Below are 15,009 nucleotides of genomic sequence, written 5' to 3' on the forward strand. Positions count from 1 at the left end.
GCCCGAACAAGGAGAGGAGCTGACTTCAGGGGAAGTTGTGACAGTGCCACCCCTTGACGCGTGGCTCCAGCGGCACGCCGACACCGGCCTCGGGGACGACCCGGAGGGCGAGGCGCAGGGCGATCCGGCCGGCGACGGTGAAACTCCCGCAGCAGTTCGGGGTCCAATACATCCGCAACCGGAACTCAACACCTCTCCTCTCCTCCTCTCAACACCTCTCCTCTGACTCCCACTCCACGAGGTACTAAAGGCCTCCTGCCCGACACCTCGAATCCAGGATGGAACAAACAGAGTACGCCGGGGCCCCCTCGATGTCCAGAGGGGGCGGAGGGACCTCCCACACCTCAGATTCCTGGAGCGGACCAGCCACCACCGACCTGAGGAGAGACACATGGAACGAAGGGTTAATACGGTAATCAGAGGGAAGCTGTAATCTGTAACACACCTCGTTTACCCTCCTCAGGACTTTGAATAGCCCCACAAACCACGGACCCAGCTTCTGGCAGGGCAGGCGGAGGGGCAGGTTTCGGGTCGAGAGCCAGACCCGGTCCCCCGGTGCAAACACCGGGGTCTCACTGCGGTGACGGTCCGCGCTGTTCTTCTGGCGAAGCACAGCTCGCTGGAGGTGAACATGGGTGGCCTCCCATGTCTCCTCCGCGCACCTGAACCAGTCGTCAACCAAAGGAGCCTCGGTCTGACCCTGATGCCATTGCGCCAGAACCGGCTGGTACCCCAATACGCACTGAAAGAGGGAGAGGTTAGTGGAGGAGTGGCAAAGCGAGTTCTGTGCTATCTCGGCCCAGGGCACGAACGCCACCCACTCCCCCGGCCGGTCCTGGCAATAGGACCGCAGAAACCTGCCCACATCCTGGTTAACTCTCTCTATCTGCCCGTTACTCTCGGGGTGAAAACCCGAGTGCATCTGCCTTCGTATTCTGGGAACCTGGTCTGTAAGACAGGGTAAACACAAAACGGGTAAAGAACATGGCCCACCTTGCCTGATGAGGATTCAGTCTCCTCGCTGCCCGGATGTACTCCAGGTTGCGGTGGTCAGTCCAGATGAGAAAAGGGTGTTTAGCCCCCTTAAGCCAATGTCTCCACACCTTCAATGCTTTAACCACAGCCAACAGCTCCCGGTCCCCCACTTCATAGTTAGGCTCCGCTGGGCTGAGCTTCTTCGAGAAAGCACAGGGGCGGAGTTTTGGTGGCGTACCCGAGCACTGTGAGAGCACGGCTCCTATCCCAGCCTCGGACGTGTCCACCTCCACTATGAACGCCAAAGAGGGATCCGGATGGGCCAGCACGAGAGCCGAAGTAAACCGAGCTCTTAGCTGCCCAAAAGCCCTGTCCGCCTCAGCCGACCACTGCAACCGTACGGGACCCCCCTTCAGCAGTGAGGTAATGGGAGCAGTCACCTGGCCAAAACCCCAGATAAATCTCCGGTAGTAATTGGCAAAGCCTAAAAATTGCTGCACCTCCTTAACCGTGGTGGGAGTCGGCCAATTACGCACGGCTGCAATGCGGTCACTCTCCATCTCCACCCCTGATGTGGAAATGCGATACCCTAGGAAGGAGACAACCTGCTGAAAGAACTGGCATTTCTCGGCCTTGACGTACAGGTCATGCTCCAACAGTCGTCCAAGTACCTTGCGTACCAAGGGCACATGCTCGGCGCGTGTAGCGGAGTATATCAGAATGTCATCGATATACACCACTACACCCTGCCCGAGCAGGTCCCTGAAAATCTCGTCTACAAAGGATTGGAAAACTGATGGAGCATTCATCAACCCGTACGGCATGGCGAGGTACTCATAATGCCCTGAGGTGGTACTAAACGCTGTCATCCACTCGTCCCCTTCCCGGATACGCACCAGGTTATACGCACTCCTGAGATCCAGTTTCGTGAAGAAGCGCGCCCCATGCATTGATTCAATCGCCGTGGCAATAAGAGGTAGCGGGTAACTGTACCTCACTGTGATTTGATTTAGACCTCTATAATCAATGCACCGGCGTAGACCTCCATCCTTCTTCTTAACAAAAAAGAAACTCAAGGAGGCAGGTGAAGTGGATGACCGAATGTACCCCTGACGCAGGGATTCAGAGACATATGTCTCCATAGCCACTGTCTCTGCTTGCGACAGGGCATACACGTGACTCCTGGGAAGCGCAGCGTCTACCAGGAGATTTATCGCACAATCCCCCAGCCGATGAGGTGGTAATTGAGTCACCTTCTTTATACAGAAGGCGAGAGACAAATCAGCATATTCTAGGGGGATGCGCACGGTGGAGACCTGGTCTGGACTTTCCACCATAGTAGCACCAACAGACACCCCTAAACAGCTCCCCGAGCACTCCCGCGACCACCCCGTGAGAGCCCTCTGTGGCCAAGAAACAGTGGGGTCATGACAAACTAACCAGGGTAGGCCTAGCACCACAGGAAATGCAGGATAGTCAATAAGGAAGAGACTAATTCTCTTCTTGTGCCCCTCCTGCGTCACCATACCCAGAGGAGCGGTGGCCTCCCTAATCAACCCTGACCCTAATGGTTGAATATCTAGAGCGTGAACCGGGAAAGGTCTAACTACAGGAATAATAGGGATCCCTAAACTAAGGGCTAATGCTCTGTCGATAAAATTCCCAGCTGCGCCTGAATCGACGAGTGCCTTATGCTGAGAATGCGGGGAAAAATCATGGAAACAAACAGGTACAAACAGGTGGTCAACAGAGGACTCTGGATGAGTGTGGTGCAGACTCACCTGGGGTGACGCCAGAGTGCCCTGCCTGTTGCCTCTACTCCCAGAGGAACCGACACGGCACCGACCAGCAGTGTGCCCTCTGCGGCCACAGATGGTGCACGTGATGGCTGCTCCTCCAGTCTCCCTACACGCAGCCCTTCCCAACTCCATGGGCACCGGAGCGGGGGTGCTGGAAGATGGCACCGACAGAGCCCCCTCTGGACGTCTGCGGGTGACCAGCAGGTTATCCAACCCGGATGGACAAATCCACCAGTTGGTCGAAGGAGATGGTGGCATCCCTGCAGGCCAGCTCACGTCGGATGTCCTCGCGTAGGCTGCACCGATAGTGGTCGATGAGGGCCCTGTCGTTCCAGCCTGTTCCGGCAGCCAAGGTCCGGAATTCCAGGGCGAATTCCATGGCACTCCTCCTCCCCTGCCTCAAATGAAAGAGCCGTTCCCCCGCTACTCTACCTTCGGGTGGATGGTCGAAGACGGCCCGGAAGCGACGGTTGAACTCCCCGAAGTGGTCCAACGCCGCCTCTTCTTCTCCCCACACGGCGTTTGCCCACTCCAGAGCTCTCCCCAAGAGGCAAGAGACGAGGGCAGACACTTTCTCCCTTTCCGAGGGAGCTGGGTGCACAGTAGCCAGGTAGAGGTCCAGTTGTAGCAGGAATCCCTGGCACTGTGCTGCCGTCCCATCATCTTCCCTGGGAAGGGAGAGAAGCATCCCACTGGGACTGGGTCCGGACGGGACGGGCAGTCTGCAGCCCGGAGTCTCCAGCGATGCAGCGCAGCCCAGAGTCTTCTGAACGGGAGCTACGCCCAGAGCCAGAGCCACCTCCGTAGTGGGAGGATTGGGAAGGTGGGGTGTAGCACAGGGACCGTCGTTGACGGTGGCCACCCTCCCTTCCCTCCCTTGAAGTTTGGGGTTGTTTTTGTGGGGTTTTTGTTTTTGAGGTGCATTCGGGAACTGCACCTTTGGGGGGGTACTGTCACGTCCTGACCAGTAAAAGGGGTTATTTGTCATTGTAGTTTGGTCAGAGCTTGGCAGGGGGTGTTTGTTTTGTGTGTTTCGGTGTTTTTGTGTTTAGGTTCTATGTTATCTATTTCTATGTTTATATCTAGTTTTCTATTTCTATGTTGGGTTTTTGGCAATGACCTCCAATTAGAGGCAGCTGGTTGTTGTTGTCGCTAATTGGAGGCCATATTTAGTTGTGTTTGTTTCACTTGTGTTTTGTGGGTGGTTATTTCCTGTATAGTCTGTGCACCTTATGGGACTGTTTCGGTCGTTTGTTTCTTTTGTTAAAGTGTTATTTCTAATAAATTAAGAAGATGAGCACTTTACCCGCTGCGCCTTGGTCCAATCCTTACGACGCCTATGACAAGTGGGGTTAAAATAAGCCTAGTTGTCTGCCTATCAGACCTCAGAAGATTTGTTTCACTTTGAAATGAAAACTCCCCTGTAGAGAGAATGGTCATGTTCCCCTGCTCAGAAGTTGCATGCATCAAACAATTGTTGCGTGCCACGTCATTGACTGTGTCATCGACTGACAGATTTCCATAGAGATCCTATTAAATTACTAATTCCTCATTCAATGTAAACTGCTATAACATAGAATGTGGTTAGCTGATAGATAAAATACCTATCTAGACGCTGTAAGATTTGACAGGCTTCAGCAACGCTTGGGCTATCGCTTCAGGCCGAACAAAGTAAGTTACCTGTGACTGTATTCAGCACATAACACGGCCTCTTGTGCCTTATTGCTTAATTACATCATCTATACAAATGTATGCAGAAACAAAACAAAGTACAGGCTATGTGAGGTGTTGAATCTCATTAAGCTGTGTTCATTCATGATAGAAAGTATAAATGTAAAACAGACTCTTTTTTTACTGATTTTGCTAAACTGGGAACAGGTCCTATGAATATTACTGTACAGTTTTTTTCACCTATGCCTTTTACGTATGTACTTTTCAAAACATTTTCAATTCTCTCCTTGACGAATGGATGTCTACACAGTATATGCCATTTAAAATAATCCACAATGAAATTAGTTAATGAAGATGACAAATATTTAAATAATCATCATGTTCCCCACAGTTCCTCCTGTCCTTGAGTCAGTTATGTGTGTGGTGAGTAGGCCCTGGAGGTTTTTCTGACTAAGTAAAAAAATTAAATTATATTTTCACCAGGTCAGGTCAGGTGATGAAGGACAACTCCTGGCCCTACTGATGAGCCATAAATTGACTTCTGACCTCAGAGTCATCTGTCCCTCCCCAATAACATCATGATGTAAATCTAGATCCCTCCGAGTTCATATATACTTATGTTCTGCTGCTGACTTGGTTGTCTTGTGTGGAACAGCTGAGTTCATGTCTCCTACCTCAGTATGATGGGAAAACTCTACCTTCTGCTGCTCTCTCTCTGTCTGCACTATGAGTTCTGCAGCCACCTACTCCTTTATCAACTACTTTTACTATGAGGAATGACTGAAAATTGACAATATTTTGTTATAACTTCCATTACTTTAATATCTCTTTCCTTCCATCAGGTTTAAATGTCCAGAGTCTGGAGTCATTCCCTCCGGTCCAGTCCTGAGAAAGCCTTTCCAGTAAGGGATCTAGCTTTACATTTAGTAGCCATGGCATGCACTGGATAAGACAACCTGCAGGAAAAGCACTGGACTAGATGGGATTGATCTATTATGATGCCAGCAAAACAATCTATTCAAAAGATATTGAAGGACGGATAAAAGTCACCAGAGAGAATTCTAACAGCATGGTGTATCTGAAGCTGTCTGGTCTGATAGCAGAGGACTCTGCTGTCTATTACTGTGCAAGACAGACACAGCGGTGTGAGTGAGTGGAGGATCTGTACAAAAAACCCTCAGAAAGTCTAACTGACAGCAGAATCAACAGAGGGCAGTAGAGCATCAATACAACAGTGTAACATCTACTGTAGTAGTATACTCCCCTGAGAGCAAAAATAAGCAGTTTATAAACAGAACTACATGTACAGGTGCATATTTCCCCGAGGTGAGGAGTGTCAGAAAGTATAGCGGAATCACATACTGTAAATGGCATATTAGACATTCATCTATCGAGGACAGTGACTGTCTTTGATTGACGATTATCCTTGATATGTTAAACATAACATCTAAGACAAGGTATATCTATCAATATTTATGAAGAAATTCTCCAAGGTTTCCCAAAGTTCTTCCAGTTCTTTGGTCAATTTCTATGTCTTATGAGACGGATCAAGAATTGTTTCAGACTAAGTGTCATGTGATAGGTAAATCTCCTGCCCATTTTATGATGAATTATTGATTGACCCCTTACCTAAGTGTCATCAACCCCTCCCCCATGACATCATGATGTAAAATCCTGATCACTCAGAGTTCATATATAAACTCAGCAAAAAAAGAAACTTCCCTTTATCAGGACCCTGTCTTTCAAAGATAATTCATAAAAACCCAAATAACTTCACAGATCTTCATTGTAAAGGGTTTAAACACTGTTTCCCATGCTTGTTCAATGAACCATAAACAATTAATGAACATGCACCTGTGGAACGGTCGTTAAGACACAAACAGCTTACAGACAGTAGGCAATTAAGGTCACAGTTATGAAAACTTAGGACACTGAAGAGGCCTTTCTGCTGACTTTGAAAAACACCAAAACAAAGATGCCCAGGGTCCCTGCTCATCTGCGTGAACGTGCCTTAGACATGCTGAAAAGAGGCATGAGGACTACAGATCTGGACAGGGCAATAAATTGCAATGTCCGTACTATGTCTAATGTCTAAGACAGAGCTACAGGGAGACAGGACGGACAGCTGATCGTCCTCGCAGTGCCAGTCCATGTGTAACAACACCTGCCCAGGATCGGTACACCCGAACATCACACCTGCGGGACAGGTGTCAGGACGGCAACAACAACTGCCCAAGTTACACCAAGAACACACAATCCCTCCATCAGTGCTCAGACTGTCCTCAATTGGCTGGACTGAGGGCTTGTAGGCCTGTTGTAAGGCAGGTCCACACCAGACATAACCGGCAACAACATCGCCCTATGGGCACAAACCCATCGTCGCTGGACCAGACAGGACTGGCAAAAAGTGCTCTTCACTGACGAGTCGCAGTTTTGTCTCACCAGAGGTGATGGTCGGATTCGCGTTTATCGTCGAAGGAATGAGCGTTACACCGATGCCTATACTCTGGAGCGGGACCGATTTGGAGGTGGAGGATTCGTCATGGTCTGGGGCGGTGTGTCACAGCATCATCGGACTGAGCTTGTTGTCATTGAAGGCAATCTCAATGCTGTGAGTTACAGGGAAGACAACCTCCGCCCTCATGTGGTACCCTTCCTGCAGGCTCATCCTGACATGACCCTCCAGCATGACAATTCTACCAGCCATACTGCTCGTTCTGTGTGTGATTCCCTGCAAGACAGGAATGTCAATGTTCTGCCATGGCCAGCGAAGAGCCCGGATCTCAATCCCATTGAGCACGTCTGGGACCTGTTGGATCAGAGGGTGAGGGCTAGGGCCATTCCCCCAGAAATGTCTGGGAACTTGCAGGTGCCTTGGTGGAAGAGTGGGGTAACATCTCACAGCAAGAACTGGCAAATCTGGTGCAGTCCATGAGGAGGAGATGCACTGCAGTCCTTAATGCAGCTGGTGGCCACACCAAATACTGACTGTTACTTTTGATTTTGACCCCCCCCCTTTGTTCAGGGACACATTATTCCATTTCTGTTAGTCCCATGTCTGTGGAACTTGTTCAGTTTATGTCTCAGTTGTGGAATCGTGTTATGTTCATACAAATATTTACACATGTTAAGTTTGCTGAAAATAAACGCAGTTGACATTGAGAGGACGTTTCTTTTATGTTGAGTATAGATGTACTATAGTGTCAATCAATAGACATAACATAGGTCTACTGTAGGATAAGAACAGATATACTTTAGGTATAATGCAATACCCTCACTATTAAAAATGTATTACCATTTTAATTGGGATTGACTCAGTGGTTGTTTCAGAAGTATTCCCTTCATCATACTAAGGTTGATACTTTGCTATGTTTTCATTTACAATGCCCTTTTACAAAAAATCCCACTGTACCTAACATCATTACTTAACTTTAGACATAGGAGTTACCACAACTCGTCTCAGGGATGGCTAACTCTGGAAATTCCTTTGGTCTCTACTGAGTTAAGTAAATCAGCTTTTAGTTTCTTGCACCTTATTTGTGGAACAATCTTCAAAATGTTCTTCAATTTGATGTTGTGTTTCCTCTAGGGCAATTCAGAAAGCTGATTGAGGACCTTTTTAATGATGAATACATTTGTTTTTCTTTATGCTTGCATTTTGTATGTATATTTTGAATTGTGTATTTTCTGTAATTTATGTAATTCAGGGCTCATCTGCAAAATACACATTGGTCTCAGTATAACTCCCTGATAAAATAAAGGTTAAATTAAAACATTTTAAAACTGTCCTGGCAACTCTTTATCAGAGTTAGTGTTGCAAATGGAAGATGTTTCCTCAACCAATCTACCATTATAGGAAAACAAACAAATAAGACATCAATAAATAATGGTGTTGGTGAGTCATTGTAAATAATAATTTGTTCTTAACTGACTTGCTTAGGACCATGCCTCAGGACTACCTGGCATGATGACTCCTTGCTGTCCCCAGTCCACCTGGCCGTGCTGCTGCTCCAGCTTCAACTGTTCTGCCTGCGGCTATGGAACCCTGACCTGTTCACCGGACGTGCTTGTTGCACCCTCGACAACTACTATGATTATTATTATTTGACCATGCTGGTCATTTATGAACATTTTAACATCTTGACCATGTTCTGTTATAATATCCACCCGGCACAGCCAGAAGAGGACTGGCCACCCCTCATAGCCTGGTTCCTCTCTAGGTTTCTTCCTAGGTTTTTTGCCTTTCTAGGGAGTTTTTCCTAGGGAGTTTTTCCTAGCCGCCGTGCTTCTTTCACATGCATTGCTTGCTGTTTGGGGTTTTAGGCTGGGTTTCTGTACAGCACTTTGAGATATCAGCTGATGTACGAAGGGCTATATTAAAGAATTTGATTTAGATTTTTTCTTTTTTTTTAGTTAAATAAAAGTTAAATAGAACTTTAAAAAATCATAACAGAACATCTGAAGATGGCCTAAAGCCTCCTTTGATTGGTCCTCCCAGTGAGGAGGAGCTAATGCAAAACTCACTTGTCCTCCATCTTCATTAATGTCTCTGTTGAAGGTTGTTTCTGCTGAGGACTGTCTCAACTACCTTTAGAGAACTACACAGATCACCATGTTTCCTACCACAGGAGTTCTCTTACTGACAGTATATCTAACAGGTGAGGATATGCAACCTAATTATACGTTTATGAAAGAAATAAATTGACACCTTAGCTTTTAGCTTCAACAATATCTGTACTCTCTATTTCCACAGGTGTTCATGGTCAGACACTGACTGAGTCTGGACCAGTGGTTAAAAAGCCTGGAGAATCACACAAACTGACCTGTACAGCCTCTGGGTTCACTTTCAGAAGCTATGAGATGGCGTGGATCAGACAGGCTCCTGGGAAAGGACTGGAGTGGATTTCTTTTATTAGCACAGCTAGTAGATCAATCTTTTACGCCCAGTCAGTCCAGGGTAGATTCACCATCTCCAGAGATGACTCCAGCAGTAAGCTGTACCTACAGATGAACAGCCTGAAGAGTGAGGACACAGCAGTGTATTACTGTGCTAGAGAGTCACAGTGGTTAAATTAATGGGAGAATCCGTACAAAAACCATCTGGCCGTGATAAGGAAATGAGACCCAAATATTGTAGATGTTCACATACAGTATCATCACACAGAGACCCAGAGATAACACACCTGTTAGATATGTTGTTATAGTGTTGTTGATAAACCAAGAGATATCCCATTATCTTCATTTTACTGATGTCTCAATACTTCATTTAATTGATGGAGGATCTGCAATGTTTTGAAGTATCATGTAATGTTTCAGTTCATAAGAATCATTCTTCTAGACATTTTATTTTAGAATAAAAACATGAATGTAGCTGTTGCCTAATATGTTTTTTTTTTACAATTTGTCATTCATCCTTATCTACTTTTCTTGCCGGTGTATGCCAAATAGTTTTATGAACACGTGGATGAACTAAATTATTTAGTTTCACGTGGTAAAATCACAAACATAATCTAAAGATGGTCGGTGAGTTTTCACATCGTAAAGGTTGTGTCCAGTAATAGTGGTGGTGGTCCTGAAGTGTCTCTTATATACCCTCTTATATACTGTATCTCCCACCATCTCTCCATGTCAATGCAAACCCTCCCTCTGATTATTTCCCTACTTAAACAGTGTCTGTCTGTCCTTAGATGCCCTCTGTGTACTGGAGAGAAGAGAAAAGCAGCTCCCACTAGTTCAGCTTCAAAACAAGCCATGTTCCCTGCATCTCTGCTGCTGCTGGCAGCTGTATCCTGTGAGTTTCTCTGTTCATACAAATTGATATTTATTACAACTCTGAACTGATCATTTCTCATTTCTGATGAAAACTGACAATGCTGTGTATTGATGTGCTCCTCATTACAGGTGTCTACTGGGATATTGAACTCATCCATTCTGGTCCAGTGGTTATAAAACCAGGGGAGTCTTTCAGCATCTCCTGCATATTTTCTGGGATTTCTATATATTCTTACTGTCTTCACTGGATACGACAAGCTGAAGGCAAAGCTCTGGAGCATGTTGGTTATATATGTATTAGTAGTACTTCCACTGTAGACTCATTGAAGATAACTTCTAGTCATGACAGCTCTAGCAGTACAGTGTTTGATTGTATAATAAACGCCCCACACGGCATTTGCCCACTCCAGAGCGCTCCCCGAGAGGCCGTCCCATCATACTCCCTGGGAGGGAGAGACGCATCCCACTGGGACTGGATCCAGGAGGGACGGGTAGAGGTAACCCCGGTTGTGCTGGTCTAGGCGCTGGAGAGACTTCCTGTCTCTCCTAGCGGTCATTGGTCTGGACAACGCGATCCATCGTGGCACCGAGATGTTGCAGCATTGCCGAGTGTTCCCGGACGCGCTCCTCGACTCCTCGTCTGACCGGGGTACGTGCTCCTGTTGACTGCATTGTGGGTGTGGAATTCTGTCAGGTGTGTGCGTACTGGTAGCGAAGTCAGGTGCAGGAGAGCAGAGAGTTGTGAACAGGCGCACACTTTATTGAGGCAGGAGAAGCCAACAGACGGACACAACTGCGTCAAAACCTCCAGCCCATAGGCAAAAGTGCAAAATGCGCAAAACAGTCAGAATAATTTATGTTTAACAATAAACATCTTTGTGAACAACACGGTATAAGCAAACCAGTCTGGCGCGTCAAACAATTAACACGTAACACAAACAATTCCACACAAAGACATGAGGGGGAACAGAGGAATAAATACATGAGTGTGATTGGTGAATGAAAACCAGGTGTGCAGGGAACAAGACAAAACAAATGGATCAATGAAAAACGGAGTGGCGATGGCTAGAAAGCCGGTGACGTCGACCGCTGAACGCCGCCCGAACAAGGAGAAGAGCCGACCTCGGCGGAAGTCGTGACAAAATTAAACAGAACAGAGATGCTTCACCACATTAAATTTGTAAATGAATACAAGCCCATCACTTGTGGTGCTGGAAATGTATATCTGAGTTGTTTACCAATTATACTCCTGATACGAATTGATGATATTCTAATTGATGTCTTTCAAACATTCAATGAACTCAATCATGATCAATTACTTTAAATCATTCACATGATAAAGGTGGCCAGTACCGAACAAGAAGATCTAAGCTCTTTTGTATCAAAAAGAAACATAATTAAGTATTATGATATAAATACAGATATATGCAACAATATAAAGACTGGGGACTATTCACACTATTGGGTTGTGATACAAAAAATATTAGCAGAGTGTAAAGCTCATTGTATCACAGTCCTGCCTAACATTATCCTCCAGTATAAGTATTTTTACATGGAGAACACACTAGAGTATTGCACAGTTATTACATATTGTTTCCCTACTGATATTTCCATGAATTATATATATATATATCCTCTCCTTATGCAAATTTCACTTAGCCCCTCTTCCCTTGTTTCCTTCTCCTTCCTCCTTATATAAAAACCTCTGTATCTGAGAGTCCTAGTACGTCCTTCTGAGTCCTGGAGAGTAGAGAAGAGCAGCTCCCACCTGTTCAACTTCAATACAAACCATGTTCCCTGCATCTCTACTGCTGATGCTGGCAGCTGCCTCCTGTGAGTTCCTGACTGTAGTCTGATCAGTATAACTTGTGTTGCTGTGATACTGATGTGACTCCTTGATTGATCTGACCTGTCATTCCTCTTCCTCCTCAGGTGTCCACTGTCAGGTCGTACTCACACATGCTGAACAGTCAGTCCAGGGGACCCCTGGGGGGATCCCTCAAACTCACATGTGCCTGAGGTGGTGTCATGACTTCCGCCGAAGTTGGTGCCTCTCCTTGTTCGGGCGGCGTTCGGCGGTCGACGTCACCAGCTTTCTAGCTACCACCGATCTACGTTTCATTGTCCATTTGTTATGTCTTGATTGTACACACCTGGTTTCCATTACATTATTATTTATTCCCTATTTAACCCTCTGGTTCCCACATGGTTTTGTGCATATTTGTTCGTTGTTAAGTGTTCGCTATTTCTGTTAGCTGGAGTATTTTCCCTGTGTGGAATTATTTTGTGGTTGATTCGAGTAAAGTACGTTTTTTTTACTCAGTTCTGTGTCCTGCGCCTGACTCTGTCCTACCCGCTGCACATTGACACTTGACAGAAACACGCACCTGAAATATGGAGTCAGCAGGCACACCCAGTCCTCCATTACCGGCGGAGGAGCGAGTCCAGCAGCACGCGACAATGCTCCAAAATCTTGGCACAGCCATGGATCGCGTGCTGCACACCATGGTGCGATGGGAGAGAGAGGGTTTTCCCACACCCCCATTCACTTCACCCCAACCCACACCGCTGTCCACCCCTCCGTCACCTGGACCCAGTGGGATTCGGCTCTCATGGGCTGTCATAATTGTCGTCTGGAAAGGACCAAAACGCAGCGGGTTGTATACTCATCTTCTTTTAATAGGAGAAAGAAGGAAAACCAAACAAACACGTATACAAAAATCACAAAAATGATGAACGACTAAATACAGTCTTGTCAGGCATAGACAGCTAAACAAGCACAACCTCCCACAAATCACAAACACACCCTAATATATAGGACTCTCAATCAAAGGCAACTCTCAATCATCCACCTCTGGCCTGCTCGCCTCCCTACCTCTGAGGAAGCACAGTTCCCGCTCAGCCCAGTCAAAACTGTTCGCTGCTCTGGCACCCCAATGGTGGAACAAGCTCCCTCACGACGCCAGGACAGCGGAGTCAATCACCACCTTCCGGAGACACCTGAAACCCCACCTCTTTAAGGAATACCTAGGATAGGATAAAGTAATCCTTCTAACCCCCCCCCCTTAAAAGATTTAGATGCACTATTGTAAAGTGGTTGTTCCACTGGATATCATAAGGTGAATCCACCAATTTGTAAGTCGCTCTGGATAAGAGCGTCTGCTAAATTACTTAAATGTAAATGTAAATGTAGACAACCTCTGCCTCCAATTGAGAGTCCACACCCCAATTAACTAAACATAGAAACAGACTAACTAGAAAGAACATAGAAATAGACTAACATAGAGCAGTGACCCAAAAAAACGGAAATAATAAATCAAACACCCTACTTCATAAACCATCACCCCGAAACACATAAACAAAATACCCTCTGCCACGTCCTGACCAAACTACAATAGCAAATTATCTTATTACTGGTCAGGACGTGACATGGGCATATGATGGGACAGCTGCCGGGTGTCAGGGTTTCCTGCTCCAGTTGGAGCTCTACCTGGCGACCGTCCACCCGGCTCCCTCGGGACACGAGAGCGTGTCCGCTCTCATCTCCTGTTTGTCGGGGAGAGCACTTGAGTGGGCCAACGCTGTGTGGGGGAGAGAAGGCGCGGTGTTGGTCCACTATGAGGATTTCACCCGCCGCTTCCGGGCGCACTTCGATCATCCACCTTAGGGGAGAGCGGCAGGGGAACGTTTGTTCCATCTTAGACAGGGGATGAGCACAGGACATTGAACTGGACTTCAGGACCCTGGCAGCCAGCGCGAGATGGAATGAAAGGGCCCTGATTGACCATTACCGGTGCAGTCTACGTGAGGACATTTGTCGGGAGCTGGCATGCAGGGACACCACCCTTACCCTCGACCAGCTGGTGGATTTATCCATCCGGCTGGATAACCTGTTGGCCACCCGCGGACGTCCAGATCGGGGCCCGTCCATTCCATCCCCCAGCACCTCCGACCCTACACCTATGGAGCTCGGAGGTGCTGATCTGAGGGTGACCAGAGGGGGGGCCGTTTCCTGCACCACATGTGGCCGCAGAGGGCACACTGCTGGTCGGTGCTGGGGAGGTTCCCCAGGGAGTCGAGGCAGCAGGCAGGGCACTGGTGGATCATCCCAGGTGAATAGGCACCCGACTCACCCAGAGCTCCCTGTTGCGCACGTGTGTGTGTATAGAATTTCCTGAGTTTTCCCTGCATAAGGCGCTAGTAGATTCAGGTGCAGCTGGGAACTTTATTGACCGTTCATTTGCACTTAGATTAGGGATCCCTATTGTTCCTATTTATGTGCCCTTCCCTGTACATGCCTTAGATCGTCGTCCTTTAGGGTCAGGGCTGATTAGGGAGGCCACAGTTCCACTATGTATGATAACGGAGGAGGGTCATGAGGAGAGAATTACTCTCTTCCTGATTGATTCTCCTGCGTTTCCAGTGGTGTTGGGCCTTCCCTGGTTGGCCTATCATGACCCCACTATTTCGTGGCAACAGAGGGCTCTCAAGGGATGGTCACGTCAGTGCTCAAGGAGGTGTGTAGGTGTTTCCATAGGTGCAACTACGGTGGAGAGTCCAAGCCAGGTCTCCACCGTGCACATCCCCCCTGAATATGCCGATTTGGCTCTTGCGCCTGACTCAACTACCACCCCATCGACGGGGGGATTGTGCGATAAATCTCCTGGTAGACGCAGCACTTCCCAGGAGTCACGTGTATCCTTTGTCACAGGAGGAGACGGTGGCTATGGAATCATATGTCTCTGAATCTCTGGGGCAGGGATACATTGGGTCTTCCACTTCACCTGCCTCC

At 47.4% G+C, this 15,009-nt stretch overlaps 1 protein-coding gene and 1 gene segment (V, D, J or C); one reads left to right on the plus strand and one right to left on the minus strand.

Moving 5' to 3' along the window:
• Window positions 1-15,009, minus strand: part of LOC106606764 (uncharacterized) — a 423,559-nt gene that overhangs the window by 145,251 nt on the left and 263,299 nt on the right. The window lies entirely within an intron of this gene.
• On the plus strand, window positions 9,016-9,670 carry LOC123743406 (Ig heavy chain V region 914-like). The segment is given in 2 exon segments: window positions 9,016-9,103; window positions 9,199-9,670. Coding segments are annotated over 2 exon segments (369 nt in total).

This window comes from Salmo salar, chromosome ssa06 (genome assembly GCF_905237065.1).
Source record: "Salmo salar chromosome ssa06, Ssal_v3.1, whole genome shotgun sequence".
Classification (NCBI taxonomy): Eukaryota; Metazoa; Chordata; class Actinopteri; order Salmoniformes; family Salmonidae; genus Salmo; species Salmo salar.